The sequence below is a fragment of the Phoenix dactylifera genome, chromosome 3 (assembly GCF_051530095.1).
Source record: "Phoenix dactylifera cultivar Ajwa chromosome 3, Ajwa_hap1_PhDact_Kaust_v1.1, whole genome shotgun sequence".
NCBI classification, from domain to species: Eukaryota; Viridiplantae; Streptophyta; class Magnoliopsida; order Arecales; family Arecaceae; genus Phoenix; species Phoenix dactylifera.
Window position 1 is genome coordinate 39,603,913 of NC_143192.1, and position 21,088 is coordinate 39,625,000.

The following is a 21,088-nucleotide window of genomic DNA, read 5'->3' on the forward strand; positions in this document are numbered from 1 at the left end:
TCAAAAGCCTAATGACTCGCTCCTAGCCCTCTAAATGTGACACATGTCAAGTGTTATTCTAAGGATGGCACTCAGGCTTCTATATAAACAATTAACGATCCAATTGGAGCAAGAGAAACAAGAAACAAGAAAAAGGTGAGAAGAAAGTTTGCGTAAGAGAACGCGGTGGAAGTTAACGGTCTCATTTTCCGTTGGCAATCTTCCTTTAATGGCTTCTCAGCAGATGTTCAAGTCCGGGCAAGCCCGCGGCGAGGGCCAGGTGTGCTGCGGGACAGGTTAGCTATATGAATGGATTTGTGGTCCGGCGAGATCTGACCATTGGCGTCGCTTGTTTTTTCGTGTAGGCGAAGGCTGATCAGATGATGGATTCGGCGTGCGGTGCTGCGGATGCTGCAAAGGCAAAGGCATCACAGGCCGCGCAATCCACCCAGCAAACCAAGGAACATGCCGGCGGCATGCTCCAGCAGGTCATTTCCATGCATTCCTCCAATACTTCTTTTATTTATTTGTTTATATTATCGTTGTTGTCGCCGCCGTCGTCGTCTCTCTCTCTCACACACACAAAAAAAAAAAAAATATTTTAATTTTTTTGCATGAAGCAATTCACAACGTAGATTGATGCATTACACAAAAAAAAAAAAAAAAATCTCTACTTGAACCATTTAATTCCTATTTACCAATAAAAGCTGGTACTCTATGAGATATATTATCTTGGTCAAAATGTATTGTAATGCCTATACTGAGACAGGTTGATTGTGGAAATCATTTATTTTTATTAGTAGAAAAAATTTGGAGATTAAGCCATGCTCTTCCATGATGCTGCTTCATTTCCATGCATACCTCCAATACTTTATTTATTTGTTTTTGTTTATATTATCATTGTTGTAGTCTGTCTCTCACACGCACGCGCGCGCAAAAAAAAAAAGAGAGTGCTTTATTTTTTTTTTGCATGAAGCAATTCTAAATATGGATCAATCTTCTTGATCCATTACAAAAAAAACTCCACTTGAATTATTTGATTCTTATTTACCAACAAAAGTTGGTACTCTATTAGATATATTATTGCGAGCATGGATTTTTCTTAGTCAAAATATATTGTAATGCCGGTACTGATACAAAACGGTTTTGGAAACCATTTTTTTATTAGTAGAATAAATTTGGAGATTAAGCCATGCTCTTTCATGACACTTGTAGTATCTAATTAGCAAGTGTCTATAATGCTGCTGTTTTTTTTTTTTTTTTTTGTATCGCAGGTTAATATGCTGCTGTAATTATTTGTTATAGTTATCCTGACTTTGCCTCAAAACAAAAAACAAAAAACAAAAAAAAAAGAAGAAAAAAGTCAGGATATTGTAAATTAGCAGTAAATAATTCTATCTATATTTCCATCATGACACGTACAATTTTGGTGGTCATGTTTTGTTTACAGACTGGGGAGCATGTGATGAACATGGCGCATAATGCAATGGACAGCGTGAAGAACACCCTCGGCATGGGAGACTCCAACAAGAAGTTTTGAGGAAAGCAATGGAAGCGTTCAAGCCCTCTCTTTTCTCCTCCCTCGTTGTTCTTAGGATCTAATCATTCGAGAGTAGAGTACTTAGAGGTGACTCTTGACTTTACCGGTCACCTCTCTCTACTGCTGTTTTTTTTTCTTTATTACATCCGTTTGTAGGTGGGTTTTTGTCCAAGGGGGTTGGAGTGTGCTTGGCGAGTAGTGAGTTCTTGTCATGTTGCATTCTGTTGTTTTCTTGTGTCCCACTTCGGAGATTATTTAGTGAGATGTAATAAAGCAACTGCATGATGAGATGCCAAAGTTTGCTAATCAAATGTCTTTTGCATCTTTTAAGATCTACTTTGTTTTTTATTTTTACACAAAAGAAGATTATAGCCGCCATTAATGGATATCTGTCCTTGCAAGAAGAAATGATAGCCAGGTTGATGTAGGAAGGATCAAATACTCAATTATACTCCTGAGGAAGAATCATGAGCATTTTTTTATAAAAAGAAAGAAAGCAAAGATCAATTAATCTTGCCTTCTTCTTAACACAAGCTTGCTCACTGGAAGCTTTGCTAGAAATCAATTTTCTTTGGCTCCAAAGGAGACACTCGAGCTTCGTCCAGCTCATATAAATGAAAACCTCTTCAAATTTTAGGACGTAGCAAGTTTGTGACCTGGCTGAGAAAGCATGGATATATAGGAATTGCGAAGAGGAGCAATTTTTTTGGTGCTACGGTTATGGCTGACTTGAAACAAGAAAAAAAAAAAAAACAGAAAAGAAAAATAACTCCGAGCAATATAGAAAGAAAAAAATAGTAAGATAAGTTGTGGTCATAAAAGGTCAATGTTTGAAGTTCAACATAGATGGATCCATGAAGGAAAAGTTTATATTGGTTGAGTATTAGGAACAAGGGGGGATGGGCGAGATTAGTGGAACTGATTACTATAGCATCTCCCAAGCATTATATGTACTAAAAGAAAAAACTATGGAATAAAAGCAAATTATAAATTTTAGTTACTGACGGATAGGTAGGTAAACACATGGCCTTTGAGCCATGGTGATGTCCTAGAGGATGAATGGGAGCAAGGATTCTGTCAATAAGGTTGTCTTAAATTTGCCAGCATCTTAGAGAGATTTCTTCTGTATCAATTTTGTCAGTCCATAATTAAGAATAAATGAAGAAAAAGGTAAGTGGATACCCAAGAGTCAAATGAAAGTACCAAAACTTAGAGATGGGAACGGTACGATATAGGTCGGGCAAGCCATTATCCTATCCACCCAATACTTACCTTAGGTGGGGCAGGGTGGGTAAAATTTTGAGGCAAAACAGGGTAGATGGAGTTAAAAGGGCTGGGTTGGACAGGTCGGATAAAGTAAAGCTACAAAAAAATCTTTTTTTCAACCTCAAGAAGGAAATTTTTTAGTAAAGATTATACATATACATACATATACATATATACATATACATATACATACATATATACATATATATCCAGATCAGATTCAAAATAGGTTTTACTATTGTCCGTACCTGCTCCGGATTCATTGCAAATCGGGTCGGATACCCGATGAGGAAGAGTAAATTGCCATCCCTACTTAAACTATTTTATTATAAATAGAGTTATATTAATACGTAGTAAAGTATGGCACATGCGATATATGTTACATATTTTATTACATAATAAATCTATTCAAATAAATAAATAATAAAATTTAGATGTGAACCTTGGACTTCATGGCTAACATCCACACCCTCGGAAAGCAAAAGGTAGCATGAGGTTGAAAGATGGGGACGGTTATACATGCCTCATGCATGGGCATTCGAGGAAATTGGTGTAATTAATTTATTACTGCATTTCAAAAATTTAAGCTGTTAGGAGAGGGGTCAATATATATCAAACCTTAATAGGTGTCACATTGTAGAGTACTTAAGCTGCAAACATCTTTTAGTCTCCTACTTTCCATATCATTTGAAAACCTTACAACTGAATGTCATGTGTGACATGAACACCATCCTACGCTCGTGCGAAAACCTGCTCAACAATTTATGGGAGATATGATGGAATTCCAGGGGTTATTTTCCAAACTTTCACAACAAGATATAATCCCTTTCAAGTATTTAATAAAAAAAAAGATCTTTTCAAAAAAACAAAACTTGAAAAGAAGTAGTGGAACCAATTTTGGTGAGAATAAAACCTGCCAATTCTTGCTTGCCGAGTATTGAGTTCACAGATAGCATGGAATGGGATTGATATTGTTAATTAGTCCATGCATGCCACATGAACTCAAATCTAATACAATTTTGGGGAGCTGGCATACCAGGAAATTCTCATGCAAAGTACCTCACAATGCATGCAAAACAAATACCCAGATGCACCATCACTTTCAAGAATAGAAAGCTAAGAATGAGAATGTTCATGATTCACCATGTCTAGAGACCAGATATTTTTTTGAAGAAAAAGATATCTTATTTGAAAATCTCACAGATGATATGGGCCTTTTTTACACTGGATTTGCTGACAAAAGAACTTGAATTATTCGATGGAGCGCACAGACAAATGATGTAGAATTATTGATATCTGAATTACACTCTCAATTTACACATATTTACAAGAAAGAAAGACGAAAAATATTGATGCATCTCATGTAAAGATCTTCGTAGGGTTTCTATTGGCTACCCATATCCGGACCGTCTCATCATCACTTGCTGATGCCAACATATGAGGCTTCATCGGGTTCCAGCTGACGCTGTTGACGGTCTTCGAATGACCAGACAGGACTTTGATTGGCATTTCGTGATGTCGCTGCCAAATGTAGATCTGCCAAACATAAGGGAGTTTCAAGGCGTAAGCTCCAGTTGCATCCCATGCACTCTTTCTAATTTACAGTGCCAGTGAATGCAATTAAAAAAACATGGTGCATCGCAAGTTTATGATAAGTCAGATACTGTAAAGCAAGTAAACTCGGGGTAAAGAAACTTTCTGTACGCTGAAATCTACAAAAACATCACCCCCCGACCCTCCAGAAAACTAAATTACATGCATATTTGTGTGCATTTGAAGATGTGGCACCATGCAAGTCAGACAAATAATTCATGCATGAAAGCATTCAGAAAAATCATTGCCATCAAAGGAAACAACACCTGTGAATCCTCGCTGCCGCTGGCAATAAACAGGCAATTTGATCCACCAAAGCAAGATCGGATTACGTACTTCCCCTGCTTGTGACCCCTAAATTTATCTGGCACATCAGATGTTGCATTGACATTCCACAAATGGATCTCCTCACTGTTCAGGTTGACGATCAAGGACTGTCCATCCCTTGAAAGAGAAAGTGATGTAATCGAATGATCCTCATGTATGAACCGTTCTTTTCCCCTTGGGAAGTCACGTATCCAGATTTCTCTACTGGAACATATACTGATCAAGCAGCACCCGTCAGGTGTCACAGCTAGATCAGAGACCTTTGGCATCCTCTCTCCCTCCCAAACTTCCAGTTCCTTGCCTTCTAGGTCACATGTGAAGATGCAATTATCTGGCTCGCAGCTGCCACACACTATTTTATCCGAGTTTGGGAACCATGCACATGAGCTGATGATACGATTCACTGGACCAGTAAATGTAAGCTTGCACATGCCAGTTTCGACATCCCATAATTTAAGGGCTTCTCCATTGCCACATGTGAGCAGCATCATGTCATCAGGGCTCCATGCTACAAAGGAGATAGGTTTCATGTGGCCCTCTAGAATGTGCTTCCGCGAGACTGTGTCATCGTCTTTTACCTGAAATTATTGTTTGAAAAATGATAACTGAAATGGATTTTCAAAGCCAACATGCAATGCAGTTGTTCAGAAACCAATGCATTGCCAATTAGACAAAAAGTGCATTCTATAATGATAAGCTTCAGTAAATTGAGATAGATGTTACCAAATTTTTAGTAAATTAATATATATTGGTAAAACAATAACATAGTTTTTACTTCACAGATAGCTGATATCAGTACCCAGTTTATTGAAGATTTGACCTTGTTTCAAGTCATCAAGTTCATACACATCATTGTTAAGTAGCTGTTTCTCATAACTTAACCTACGAGCCATGTATAATCTGAATGGAGCTGGGTATTGGGATAAAATTATGATTCATCAAGGTTTGAGTACTTTCTGTCACCGGCTCTTAACTGATGTCAAAATATTAGGCAGAAAATACTGTTTAGTGCAGGTCAGTGTATAGAAATTTTGAGACACAATAAAAGCATTGATAGATAGTTCCAGATATCGTGTTCCAATAATTAGACAGACCTATCATGAAAAAATGCTGGCTGAACCAAAAACGTGATCAGCCTTCTAACAATTAATTAGAAAATTAACAACTAAAGATCAAACAATTTGCTTTGTTGAATATCGACCAAAGAAACTAATAGAGAAGCAAAAACATCTGTATAATTGTTTGGCAAATCATCAAGCCATGGGATAAATTAAAATACAAAATAATAGTCACACTTTATGAAATAAACACTTTTTTACAAATTTGATAATGTAAGGTCTAGCTTTTTGCTTTCAATTTTGTATCAGTAAATGCTAGAAATTTCAATAGCACACCAACCATGAAACCTTTCTTTTAGTTAGAAAAAGACAATAAATGCAATGAGCAAACATAAGGATACAATTTTGGGATAGGTTCAGACATAAATCAGAAAGGGCCCCCAAAAGAAATCATAGAGAGAAACTGTAATAACCCCAAAATTTTTTTTTTTAATATAAAAAGGGATAGAATAGTCCTTTAAAATTGATATAAGGGGTAAAATTGGAAGGAATCAAAAGATAATGGCATAGTTGTAGATGTATTGAAGTGGTAAGGGTAAAATTGGAAGGAATCAAAAGTTAATGGCATAACGGTAGATATGTTGAAGTGTTAGGGGCAAAATGGGAATTTAATAATATTAAACAAAGGGTGAATAGTGTTTTGATGTGATTTAATTGGAGGGTTTGAGCTGGTGAAACCGAGAGAAAGAGGGAGGGGGTTCTCAGGCGTGAAACAGAGGAAAGAAAGAAAGAAAAAGAGAAGAAGAAGAAGAAGAAAGAAGAAGAGGAAGGGGATTCAAGGAGGAAAGGGATCCCGGTTGCACTTCCAGCTGAAGGAAAAAGTGTAGATCTCCTTCTTCTCTACGCAAGGACCTCGATTTCCAAAAAGAAAAAGGTAAATATCCGTCCCTATCTAGTCTTTTGATGACATTAGGCTATACAAAGGGTGGATATAGTCTAGAGGGGTCGGATAAGGGTTGTAGAGGCGGTTAAAAGAGGAAGAATCGGATTTTGACAAATTTTTCCGGCACTACGGAAAAACTGTGTCGAAGTCCCAACTTCGGCGAATTATTTAGGGGGTCAAACGACCTCCGATAGCAATGCATGTTACCTCTTTGGAATCCCCTATGAGTGTAGAATGTTAGGTAAAAATTTCATCAAATTTGGAGTTTGGAAAGTGGATCAAACCCAGGATGAAGTAACCGGCTGTCGGTCCGGGTTACTGTTCATCCGAGTGGGAAAATAGGGGATTTCATGCCATAATAGGGTATTAAGCCCAGATTAAGCTAAGGGAGACCTTGTACTCGTGCAAGGGAGTCCCTAATACACATAAATGATGAGTTAATTAATAGAAAAAGAAAAAGAGAAAGAAAAGAAAAGATTTAGGGAACGGGGGAGTTGAATCAATTAAAGTTCCCTATATTATAATTGGCACGTAGATTATGGCCCTTGATACAAGACTAAATATATTGTAAATGCATGTATCAGTTGGGCAAGAAGCTAGAGAACAAGAGGAAGAAGTTCCCCACTGCCAGCTGTAGATTTTTGGAGGCGTATCAGGGCTGTGCCAGATTGACAGGTGAGTGGGAGTCATGTACTTTGCACCATGAGCATCCTTAATTCATTTTCATGAATACCGCCAAGTGTGAATTGATTCCACTTGTGCATATTGATTGATATTGTAGTAGATTCCTCTATAATTTTGTTTCTCCATACTTGATTATCTTGTGCACACATTTGAGGGAACATTGAGAGGAATTACGAGGGGTTGATGAGTAACCAAATTGATTCCGAATTGTGAAATGACTTCTTTTGTAAATTGATTTCATTTCCTCTATTTCAAAGATTTGTAGAGCCCATTTCAGTGATATATTGAGTTAATTTGCACACCCTTGACCCCTCACTCCCAACCCTAATGTTAGTTTATGATTGGGTCGGAGTCGAGTGAGTGGTAGTCTTAATTATGCTCCTTTTTAGTAGAGTATTGGGAGGGTGCATTATGGCATTTATGCATGGCTTGGCAGTATCTGCAGGACACCTATAGTCGATGGGGTTGAACATCGGCCTTTGTGCACATAGTAGCCTTCTGGGTGGGCGGAGCCCAGTCCCTTCCTAGGGGGGGACACGGCCCTAGGCGTAGGATCGGCCGGTCCTACGACTTATATTCTGCTTGCCGCCGGGCATAGTAAGACCCCGCGAGGTGCAGTATGGCTTTCCGCGGATGTAGAATTCCCGCGAGGTGCCGTTTAGTATGTAGATGTGAGATGGATTTCTGTTCTGGATACTGGCCAGCATTTATATGATCAGTGTGGTGTCTTATCCTGCATATGCATGTGACAGTAGGGAGTTGTTGCTGGTTCGCCTGGGGCGTAAAACCCACCTCCCGATAGCTGTCTAGCATTTATGTTATCGGTATGGTGTCTTATCCTGCATATGCATGTGACAGTAGGGAGTTGTTGCTGGTTCGCCTGGGGCGTAAAACCCATCTCCTGACAGCTGTCTAGTGATGATTTTCATATTGGTGTGGTGTCATATTCGATGTATGCATATGGCAGTAGGGAGTTGTTGCTGGTTCGCCTGGGGCGTAAAACCCACCTCCCGATAGCTGTCTTGTTGATGATTCAGCCTATTGACACCTGATTTATATGATTCAGTACTATGACCTGTTGAGCATATTCATGAGTAGCATATATGTTTACTTGATTATTCCATATATGCTTCAGATGAGTTGAGATTGATTGTGGTGATATTGATGACTTACTCCATATTCTCTATGTTGAGATCATGTTCATCTTGTTATTGATCTTGAGATTTCACCTCGAGCCATGATTATATCTGGTCTCATTTGCATAGTACTCTCTACTCCACTCACTGAGTATTTATATACTCACTCCCCAGTTTGATATTTTTGATTGCAGGGCAGGTATTGTATAGAGAGGAGCAGGATTAGTGATTGCCTGTTAGCTGTGCCGCTCCATAGTATAGTATAATGTAGATAGAGGTTTATACCCTTTTGGTGTATTATAAACCTTCTATTGTATATAGTGCATAGTTACAGTCATAGATCCTGTTGTGGATATGGGTTTGACCATGGATGGATTAGGAAGCAGGTATATATATATGTGTGCAGATGAGTTATATGCCTGAGATGATGTATTGCTATATATTGTCCAGGTTTATTATGTGACAGATTATGTGATTACTGCTCTGACAGGTAGTGTGTTATATGTATTGAGATAATCCTGACAGGTCACCATAGGAAAGGTGATCATTTTGTGCATGCATCATGCCAAAATTTTTCAGAATTTATGGATGATTGATAGGTAGTAGGATTCTACGCGGTGGCTGGTGGCCTTATGCCTACCCGCACCCTAGGACCGTCGCGGCGGCCCGCCGGGAACAGGGCGGGGGTCGTGACAAAGCTTGGTATCAGAGCAAAGGTTAAACAAGAGTCCTGTCAGAGCAATAGAGTGAGTCAGGATTAAGTCTAGGATTATACTATGGAGCATAGGATTTTTCTATATGTTAATTTATGAGTCATTTACAATTCAGTAAAATATATTATGACTCAGTGTGTAACGACTGCCCTCTCTTTTTAACTCTTTTAGAGACATATAAAGAATACCTCAAAGGAGAGGACCTGCTCGTCCTGGAAAGAGGATGGAGCCAGATATAGCATTGGATGCGGGTTCCGCACATGTCGAGCCCCAAAGAGAAAAATCTCCTTCTGCTGATAGACGGAGGGTTGATGATCAAGGAGATGTAGGAAGTAGAGATACATTGATGGAACAGTTACTGGCGGAGAATCAGGCTCTGAGGGAGCAGATTGCTCGGGGGAAATCTCCTGCCCCGTCAGTAGTATCCATCCCACCTCCTGTACCTGTGCCAAGAAGTTTGGCCAGGCGGGCTCTAGATGATGAGGGGATTACTGTACAGGAATTTCTTAGGCTCAGAACCCCGGAGTTTAAAGGGGAAGAAGGTGAAGATCCTCAGAGATTCTTGGAGGAGACTGAAAAGATGATACGGAGACTGCCCTGTTCTGATGCAAGAGCTATAGAACTTGTAGGGCTCACAATGAAAGAAGATGCCTGGGGCTGGTACCAGAGGCACGTGGAGGACAGATTGTACAGTAGGAATCCTCCAACCTGGGAAGAGTTCAGGCAAGCAGTGATGGATGAGTTCTTGTCTCCGGCTGAGAGGCAGAATCGGGCTCTTCAGTTTGAGAGGCTGAAGCAGATGCCCGGAATGAGCGTATCTGAGTACGCTCGTGAGTTCACTAGATTGGGGAAGTATACTCCTTACATTATCCCCACTGAAGCTGCCAGGATAGAAAGGTTCAGACGAGGTCTGATTTCCTCGCTTTATAATGCAGTACTGGCAGTAGAGGTCCCCACCTTATCTAGGCTGATTGATAAAGCAAAACAGTGGGAGACCAGAAACAAAGAGGAAAGAGCTGAAAGAGAACAGAGGAAAATGAGTATGGGGAAAGGGCAAAGCAGTAGAGATAGATCTGAGGGAGTAGATCTCTCGGAGGGCCCGATGGAGCAGTCTGTACGCTCAGCTCCACCTGCCCCACGTAAGAGGAAATGGAGGGAAAGAGGTCAATCACAAGATACTTTTCTACCATCAGTACCTCGTCCTCCGGTCACTATGGCCAGAACTGAATCTAAGTTTCAATCATGGCCAGTGTGTGGCATATGTGGGAAGCAGCACCCTGGCAGATGCAGAATGGGTCAGGGAGTGTGCTACAGATGTGGACAGCCGGGTCATTTTGTCAGAGAATGCCTGCAGGGTGCCACCCAGCAGTTTGTGCCTTTGGCATCCTACCCTTCTGTGCAGATGGACAGGCCTAGTAGTAGGGGGCCTGTAGGCAGAGGCAGAGGTCAGACACCAGCATCACAGCAGAGTGTTGGACCATCTCAGCCATCAGCTCCAGTAGGTAGAGGGCAAGGAAGGGTGTTCACGGTAAATCCACAAGAGGCACAGGCATTAAATGTAGCTGTGACAGGTATGCTCCTCATTGATAAGATTAAAGTTAGAGTATTATTTAATTCTGGAGCTACCCATTCATTTGTGTCCCTTTATTTTGCTAAAAAGTTAGCTAAGGATAAGATATTAATGCATATTCCCTTAGCTATTAGTACATTTGTAGGGGATAGTATAGAAGCGAAGTATGTGTATCCTACCTATGTGGTAGAGATAGAAGGTAAAACACTTCTAATTGATTTGATTTCCAATACCACATCGAGCAGAATATGAAAAGCAGATACACTCACCCCTTTGAGTAATCAGGTAATTTACTCTTTTAAATTCGAGGACGAATTTTATATAAGGGGGGGAGGATGTAATAACCCCAAAATTTTTTTTTTTAATATAAAAAGGGATAGAATAGTCCTTTAAAATTGATATAAGGGGTAAAATTGGAAAGAATCAAAAGATAATGGCATAGTTGTAGATGCATTGAAGTGGTAAGGGTAAAATTGGAAGGAATCAAAAGTTAATGGCATAACGGTAGATATGTTGAAGTGTTAGGGGCAAAATGGGAATTTAATAATATTAAACAAAGGGTGAATAGTGTTTTGATGTGATTTAATTGGAGGGTTTGAGCTGGTGAAACCGAGAGAAAGAGGGAGGGGGTTCTCAGGCGTGAAACAGAGGAAAGAAAGAAAGAAAAAGAGAAGAAGAAGAAGAAGAAAGAAGAAGAGGAAGGGGATTCAAGGAGGAAAGGGATCCCGGTTGCACTTCCAGCTGAAGGAAAAAGTGTAGATCTCCTTCTTCTCTACGCAAGGACCTCGATTTCCAAAAAGAAAAAGGTAAATATCCGTCCCTATCTAGTCTTTTGATGACATTAGGCTATACAAAGGGTGGATATAGTCTAGAGGGGTCGGATAAGGGTTGTAGAGGCGGTTAAAAGAGGAAGAATCGGATTTTGACAAATTTTTCCGGCACTACGGAAAAACTGTGTCGAAGTCCCAACTTCGGCGAATTATTTAGGGGGTCAAACGACCTCCGATAGCAATGCATGTTACCTCTTTGGAATCCCCTATGAGTGTAGAATGTTAGGTAAAAATTTCATCAAATTTGGAGTTTGGAAAGTGGATCAAACCCAGGATGAAGTAACCGGCTGTCGGTCCGGGTTACTGTTCATCCGAGTGGGAAAATAGGGGATTTCATGCCATAATAGGGTATTAAGCCCAGATTAAGCTAAGGGAGACCTTGTACTCGTGCAAGGGAGTCCCTAATACACATAAATGATGAGTTAATTAATAGAAAAAGAAAAAGAGAAAGAAAAGAAAAGATTTAGGGAACGGGGGAGTTGAATCAATTAAAGTTCCCTATATTATAATTGGCACGTAGATTATGGCCCTTGATACAAGACTAAATATATTGTAAATGCATGTATCAGTTGGGCAAGAAGCTAGAGAACAAGAGGAAGAAGTTCCCCACTGCCAGCTGTAGATTTTTGGAGGCGTATCAGGGCTGTGCCAGATTGACAGGTGAGTGGGAGTCATGTACTTTGCACCATGAGCATCCTTAATTCATTTTCATGAATACCGCCAAGTGTGAATTGATTCCACTTGTGCATATTGATTGATATTGTAGTAGATTCCTCTATAATTTTGTTTCTCCATACTTGATTATCTTGTGCACACATTTGAGGGAACATTGAGAGGAATTACGAGGGGTTGATGAGTAACCAAATTGATTCCGAATTGTGAAATGACTTCTTTTGTAAATTGATTTCATTTCCTCTATTTCAAAGATTTGTAGAGCCCATTTCAGTGATATATTGAGTTAATTTGCACACCCTTGACCCCTCACTCCCAACCCTAATGTTAGTTTATGATTGGGTCGGAGTCGAGTGAGTGGTAGTCTTAATTATGCTCCTTTTTAGTAGAGTATTGGGAGGGTGCATTATGGCATTTATGCATGGCTTGGCAGTATCTGCAGGACACCTATAGTCGATGGGGTTGAACATCGGCCTTTGTGCACATAGTAGCCTTCTGGGTGGGCGGAGCCCAGTCCCTTCCTAGGGGGGGACACGGCCCTAGGCGTAGGATCGGCCGGTCCTACGACTTATATTCTGCTTGCCGCCGGGCATAGTAAGACCCCGCGAGGTGCAGTATGGCTTTCCGCGGATGTAGAATTCCCGCGAGGTGCCGTTTAGTATGTAGATGTGAGATGGATTTCTGTTCTGGATACTGGCCAGCATTTATATGATCAGTGTGGTGTCTTATCCTGCATATGCATGTGACAGTAGGGAGTTGTTGCTGGTTCGCCTGGGGCGTAAAACCCACCTCCCGATAGCTGTCTAGCATTTATGTTATCGGTATGGTGTCTTATCCTGCATATGCATGTGACAGTAGGGAGTTGTTGCTGGTTCGCCTGGGGCGTAAAACCCATCTCCTGACAGCTGTCTAGTGATGATTTTCATATTGGTGTGGTGTCATATTCGATGTATGCATATGGCAGTAGGGAGTTGTTGCTGGTTCGCCTGGGGCGTAAAACCCACCTCCCGATAGCTGTCTTGTTGATGATTCAGCCTATTGACACCTGATTTATATGATTCAGTACTATGACCTGTTGAGCATATTCATGAGTAGCATATATGTTTACTTGATTATTCCATATATGCTTCAGATGAGTTGAGATTGATTGTGGTGATATTGATGACTTACTCCATATTCTCTATGTTGAGATCATGTTCATCTTGTTATTGATCTTGAGATTTCACCTCGAGCCATGATTATATCTGGTCTCATTTGCATAGTACTCTCTACTCCACTCACTGAGTATTTATATACTCACTCCCCAGTTTGATATTTTTGATTGCAGGGCAGGTATTGTATAGAGAGGAGCAGGATTAGTGATTGCCTGTTAGCTGTGCCGCTCCATAGTATAGTATAATGTAGATAGAGGTTTATACCCTTTTGGTGTATTATAAACCTTCTATTGTATATAGTGCATAGTTACAGTCATAGATCCTGTTGTGGATATGGGTTTGACCATGGATGGATTAGGAAGCAGGTATATATATATGTGTGCAGATGAGTTATATGCCTGAGATGATGTATTGCTATATATTGTCCAGGTTTATTATGTGACAGATTATGTGATTACTGCTCTGACAGGTAGTGTGTTATATGTATTGAGATAATCCTGACAGGTCACCATAGGAAAGGTGATCATTTTGTGCATGCATCATGCCAAAATTTTTCAGAATTTATGGATGATTGATAGGTAGTAGGATTCTACGCGGTGGCTGGTGGCCTTATGCCTACCCGCACCCTAGGACCGTCGCGGCGGCCCGCCGGGAACAGGGCGGGGGTCGTGACAGAAACAAACTGCAGTGTGTTTCTTTTTCCTGCAGAAAAAAACTCCTATCACCTATTGTTCAATAAAAAAAAAAATTGTTCTTGAAAAATCATTATTAGCTAGCTTAATTTACGGCATACCTAGTTTAATACAGAATGGTAATGTTAGGATCCCATCCTCCATCCTCCCACCGCCGCTGAACTGGAAAGTATTTTATTCTTATTTGTGATAGAAATGTAAGATTTGGATTGAAGATTTAGTGAAATACTATATTAGAAGATTCAACCATATACAATAAGTGGTTAATCTTGCTGGTGGACACTTGATACAGGTCCTCCTTTTGCTTACATTTAGTAGAGCCTCTCACAATCCTCGGCAAAATAAACTCATTGGATCACTCTCGGAAGCTAGTAAGGGGAAAGGTTGCCACATCACATCCTGTTTTATGAAAAAACAACTCATAGAAACTAATGGTACTCAAAAGAGCATTCCAAGTTGGTCGACCAGCATAAAGCACACAATCGAACACCTCAACAAAAAAGGGCCTTTATAAAAAAAGAAAATCACTTATTGGAAAATCTCTGAAACCATAAAACCCAGAAACTTTTATCTCCATATGCATGGTCTGTGGAAATCAGTCCAGATATATTTGGACTGCAAAATTTGTTGGAGCTCAAACTTATTATCGGATTGCACAGTTGCAAATTATTCAGTGGTTCTATCATGTCACTCATGTGCTTAAAGAAAGACAGTGATAAGTTGAAAAACTATTGCTGTTGGTAGATTCATGTAGCAGCTAATTCTTGTCTTCTTTAAGTAAACTTGAATGAAGGAAACCAGTCACTGTGAAGCCTTTCATGAATAATACGCACCATTGTACTAGTAAGCATCCTTCAGCATCATTTGACATGTTAGTAAGCGTCCATAATACCATGGAGAAACAGGGTTCCTTCCATTGGATGATCATCAAGTCAACTACCTAGAGCTCGGATGAGAATTAAGTTTTTTCAAGTTATTTAGATCTTAACCTTAAATAGTTTCTCTAATCCTTGAAAATTTTTCCAAATAATATTCTTGTTGCATTCTTTTCAAGTACCATCTGTTTATATGAAAATTAGTACAATTATGTAACGTTAGTGATGTAAATTATCATACCGTCCATATAATGGCTGTGCAATCCCTAGAAGATGTTGCCAGATACACTCCGTTGTTCGAGAACTGTACAAACCACACTTCATTCTTATGGTCACATAAGGTCTGCGCAGAAGTAAGAGATATATCACACATCTGTTGTGTCCATATTATGATAATATTACAAATATCAAAAGCAACTACAGCAAACTCTTAGTCTTCTCATCATTACTTAATAAAAGAAGAATCAACTCAATTTTGTAATGTAAAGATTAAAATAATATTTTTGCAGCTTCATGAAACAGTGCATTTCAGTATTTCCCTGCATCTATTTGACAAATACTAGTTCTACACATAGCAATGCAAAGGCTTAAATGCATCCTTCTGTTTTTCATTTGATTAAGATATATACCAATTAAAAAATAAGAAAACCTTTCTTCCTAAAGCAATCACATAAGATGTCAACAATGTTATATGTCCCTTTAATGAAAAACACATGGTAAAAGGTGACAATGTTGAGACACTTTTTATTAAGATGTATCACTAGATCTTGTTTTACAACTTTAATGCACAGAATGGCATGATGTTTAATGTAGGACTAGACTTAGCAAATAAAAATCAGGTATAGTATTGCAAGCACATGCTGTCTCCTTTCAGTTTTGGCCACCCAAAGACTGGTGAAGCAGCGAAAAGGCAATAAAACCTGCTTAATCCAGAAATCTTGCTTCATTTGACCAATATTTTCTTATTCCGAAGCACCATGCTTGAGGACAAATATTCAAGAAATATGTCTAAAAGCATTCTTAGAATTCCAAAGGTCATAATAGATTTATAAGGTATGCTTTAAAAAAAAAAAACATGGAAGCATACATGCATGCATATATGCATTCATATGCATGGATACTTGTGGGTCAGTACTTGTGTCTCTATTATAACAAGGTTTTATGATACCTTTATTTCAACAAGCTTGGTTATGGTAATTTTAGTTAACGAGACCAAAAACCCAAATCCATCTATTTGGGATAGTTGGCATAAATTGATTGAACAGAATCTTCAAATTTTCAAATGTATTGGCTGGTACCAAAGAAGGTAAAAAATAATGAAATATGAGACCACAATCAATCGAGAAGTTTAGTAAGCACAAGCAGACAAACTTAAGTGCCTCCAAACTTACAAACTTGGAAGGAAATATTGATTATACCAAATTAATAAAATTCTGGTTTAGCAGGATGGAGGAAATGTACAAATTCATGATGTTGCTTAAGGAATGAGAATAATGGTAGATAGTATTGTACATTATAAGGTTGAGGAATGCTAGTTTGAGAGTGCCGAGTAAATTCAAAAGGATCACCCAGATCAATGTGGTTGATTTGGATCACTTCCGATGGCTCCAGATTAGGTTTGGGCACAAGCTATGACATAACTTCTGATCGTGTATCAAATCTGCGGCATTCTATGTGAGGATGTACAAGCATGTGTGTAGTCCCACATCATTTGTACATTGGGGAAGTCTTGGGCATTTAAGTAGGGTGGACCCCAGTCAATAACCTTCTAGCTAACCTTTTCAAGTGAGATCTTAGGTCGTTACAAATGCTATCGGAGCCAACTAGACCACAGCTTATGTGGACATTGTAGCACGGGCCTTTTGGTTTGATTACAAGCCGATGTAGTGTTTTTGATTGGATTTGGGATTGGATCCTTTTCCCTAGAAAGGATGCTAGGACTTAAATAGAGAGACTGTGTAATGACTATGCAGGCATGTGTTCAGTCCTACATAGGTTGTGTATTAAGGAGATCTTGAGCATTTAAGTCGGGCCAAGGACCTCAATTAATAACATTTCGACTAGTCTTTTTGGGTGAGATCTTGGATCGTTACACTCTAGGTGTCCAAATGAGCTTCAAGATTTATACAACATGATCAACAATGTGAACTTTGTTGCCCTAAAATAGCCAATAAGGCTATAATTACTATAATATGTTAAAATTTGACCTATTCATAACCTTTACCTTGTAAGGGGTGGAAGAATGCTCTAGAGGGCAAAGTTGATATAGATGTTATTAGGCTGAAAGGCCAATTTTGTCTGAAATTGTATCTTTTAATACATAGCAAGGTTTGGAGTGATGTCCTTGTTGGTTGCATGTGTCATGCTGGGCCAATACTAGCAACTAACATGGTTCAACATGGAACCTATTAATTCTATTCTTCAACCTGAAAAAGGGTTTTAGAGTTTTTTTTTTTTTTTAGCACAGATGCCACGCAGCATGACATGGTAGAGATGACATAGGCACCAGCTTTTAAAACCTTTATATATAGTAAATCTAATTTCTTAGACTTCTAAATGAAGGTTTACTTACTAGAAAAAAAAAGTTGGCTTATTTAATCCTTTTTCAAAGCTTCTATGAAAGTAAGATGAGGATACCCCTGCTTTCAATTTTTTCTTGGAAAATTTCCTTATTCGTTCTTTCTGATTGATTGCTTCATGCAAGAATACAGTGAATTGGAGAAAGAAATCCTCTCAACACTAAGATCACAAGTCTGCTGCTATGGTATTTTGTTTCAATTTGTCTCTCTCCACACAGCATGGCATGGTTGGGATGACATAGCACTAGCTTGTAAAACTTGATATATAGTAAATCCAATTTCTTTAACATCTAAATGAAGGTCTACTTACTAGGAAAAAAAATCGACTTATTTCATCCTTCTTTAAAGCTTCTATGAAAGTAAGATGTGGATATCCCTGCATTCATTTTTTTATCAGAAAAATCTATTATTTTGTCCTTCTGATTGATTGCTGGATACAAGAGTACAATGAATTGGAGAAAGAAATCCTCTCTCCGCTAAGATCATGAGTCTGCTACTTTGGTATTTTGTTTCAAATTGTCTCTTTGGCTTATCGTTTGTGCCTCAAAAAATGATGCATTTTTCAATATCAACCCTTACTTTCTTCTCTATTTGCCAGTCTAAGGTATCTTCGAGAGTTTGCACCTTGGTCACAACAATGTAAATGTACATGGAGCACTCAATAGTTTTAGGTAGGGGGCTGATTTCCATCTCACTATGTCTTCTCACCTGACTGGTCTTGAAAGTCTTACATCAAACCCCTCTCTTGCCTATAGTGACCTTGAGAAAATTAAGCACCAATATCACCCTAGACATTAAGCGGAGGTGCGAATTGTCCAAGTATCCAAAAGTACTGAGAGTTCAAAACAACAAAAACCACAAAACAGGGACCACGACATGAACGTTGACTAGTTTACAGCATATTTTATTCGATAATGTATGGGCAACATTAAGCTTTTAACAAAAAAGGAAATTATTTCAACAGTTCATTAGAAGTGTTCTATATAGCAGATTAAGATTTGGCACTAACAATGATTGCTTGCCCTGAAGTGTCTTTTACTTGGGCAGTTCGAAACATTGTGTCAGATGCCCCCACTTTTTAGATGTAAGCAAGGTTTAAAGTCTTTGTATGCTACCCGTACCAATCGGGTGCCAATACAGTATGGTACCAGTATATATCATATGATACTAACACATGGTGCGGTAATGCTAAAAGCACAGCAAAGGCAACACCAGCTACCATGTCTCATAAGAAACAGTATCAAGGGTTGCTGTTAGGACTGGTTAATCATTGATACAATAAGTATGGCTAGAACAGATAGGCAAGACATGGTACTTAAAATCCTAGGGTCTAAAGATACTTCATTTACTGAAGTGTTACTAAGTGTTATGTCTAGAAATGTCACATCCAAATGTCCAAAGGTAATAATACTTCAAAAATCTATCAAAGTAAACTTCTTGGATAACAATGTCAAATTATAAACATTGATTTGCAGAAAAATGCCATATGGGAGAAAGTTACAAAAAGCCTCCAAAACTTATTTGACATAATTTCATACAATGACCTATAAAGTTGAACCTCATAGATGAGACAAGGCTGGCTAATCAACTCAGTTTATTTTTCCAACCATCCATAACTATGGCGATATGAGACGAGATGTATAAGATAAAGCAAATGAATTCTTGCTTGTCTTATGGAGCAAAAATGCTCATTGCCTAACATGATGATGGATCCCAACCTGCTCTCTGACCTCATTAAGAATGACAACTGGAAGAAGGTTCCAAAAACTTGATCGAATACATATCATAGTGGGGCTTGACTTGTCTCACTTGAGAATATCACTTACCCCAGAACAATGTGCACAAATTGAGATAAGTCAAAGGAAAATGAAGACGCCAATTTTGTCATGGTTCTTTAGAATGAATTTGTTAGCTTTTTTGTAATGATTATAGCTGGTCTGTGCTAGTACGATGTATACATATCTGTTTTTCTGATGGAACTAGTCAGAAATAGGCAGGGAGTGCGTCTGGCTGAAGAGAAGACATCAGAAGTTTCCCCATAGGCAATGCAGAATGAATGTAGTTGAGTTCACCATTGCAAAAGAGAATGTAATTTGTCATTTGAACAAGGTTCTTCCTCATAAACATTACAAAGCCAACCATACACAGAATGTCTCACTATAATGTGGGGATGGGATAGCCAGTCTCTTAACATCCCTAAACATATCAGATGGCATTCCATAACAAATAGAAGTAGACTGTAATTTATCAAATTTGCTAAATTGGGACAAAAAACAACCTTTTGAAATTTTTTCAGAAAAATTGAAAATTTGCTAACTGGGCTCAGCATGATGTGCCCCAGAAAGTAATTCAGACAGAAAACATCATGTGAGGACCAGTACGGACGTGTGTTTAGTCCCATATTCATTATTCGCAAGAAAAATCTTAGGCACTCATACAAGACTAAGAAATTCAAAAAATATATTCCGTCTAGCCATTTTGGGTGAGGTCCTGAGTTTTGAAAAATAGTATCAGAGCGGATCCGACCCATAACCTATATGAACTAGGAGGCACTGCAGCATGGATATATTTGAGCTGACCACAAGCTAATCATGGTGTGTGTAATTAGATTTGAATGAATTTGGATCCTTAGCCTAGCGTAGATGCTAGGATTTAAATGGGGAGAGTATGTGATGGCCCGTGCGAGTGTGTGTTTAATCCTATATCATTTATTCGCTCGGTAGATCTTGGATACTTATTTAGGATCAAAAAACCCAAATAATACCTTCTGGTTAACTTTTTTAGGTGAGGTCCTGGAGTGTTAACAATTCGCACCAAAATCCACCCATGTTTTTATGTTGTCATTCAGCAAAAGGACAAGTGGAACCAACTAACCAGATAGCAGCCTGAGGGGAATAAAACTAACCTGGATGCACTTTGAGGGAATTTGCTCTTGGCTGCACTCATGATCCGCATACAGAGTAACAGCATCAGGTGAGTTATGGTAAAAACAAGACGCTGCCTGTTTAAGAACCGTCGTTTCCACAAGATGTTCCAACCTTCCGCTTGGCACCCGTACCCATGGCGGAAGCAACTCTACCAAATCCAACAACAACTTAATCCTCCTGCTCACCCTGTTCTCCTCTGTGACGATGCCCTCCGATGAGATAAGTGACCGGGCAAGCTTGTGCACCATCCGCCGATCCATATCCAATGGAGCAATCCTTTTCCAGAGTACATCCTTCGCCGCCAACAACCCGTCACCGGACCCCAGAAGTTCCAAGAATTGCTCCTTCCGGACAAGAAAGCAGGCCCTAGCTCGCACTTCCGCCTCCAAATCGTCAATGGAATTAATAGTCGCGACACATTCGTCCCACCGGCCTGCCATGATATCAAACAACAGGGAGGTGTACTCTGGTGAGTCGAGCTGAACTCCGGAATCCAATTCTAGCACCGCACCAGCCTTCCGGTAGCCGAGGGAGTAGAGGGCTTGAATAA

At 39.3% G+C, this 21,088-nt stretch overlaps 1 protein-coding gene across 2 annotated transcripts in view; it reads right to left on the bottom strand.

Moving 5' to 3' along the window:
• Positions 1–4,014: 4,014 nt before the first annotated feature.
• LOC103695548 (transducin family protein / WD-40 repeat family protein) overlaps positions 4,015–21,088 on the bottom strand; it is a 17,648-nt gene continuing 574 nt past the window's right edge. The window contains exons 1-4 of one of the 2 annotated variants that reach the window (XM_008776912.6): positions 20,517–21,088; positions 15,274–15,375; positions 4,645–5,283; positions 4,015–4,321 (exon numbers count right to left, since the gene is read on the bottom strand). The exon at positions 20,517–21,088 is cut by the window's right edge and continues 574 nt beyond it. In XM_008776912.6, coding sequence (XP_008775134.3) covers positions 4,145–4,321; positions 4,645–5,283; positions 15,274–15,375; positions 20,517–21,088 — 1,490 coding nt within the window. In that variant the 3' untranslated portion in view covers positions 4,015–4,144. The remainder of the gene's footprint in view (positions 4,322–4,644; positions 5,284–15,273; positions 15,376–20,516) is intronic. The other variant, XM_026800571.4, reaches the window with a different exon arrangement.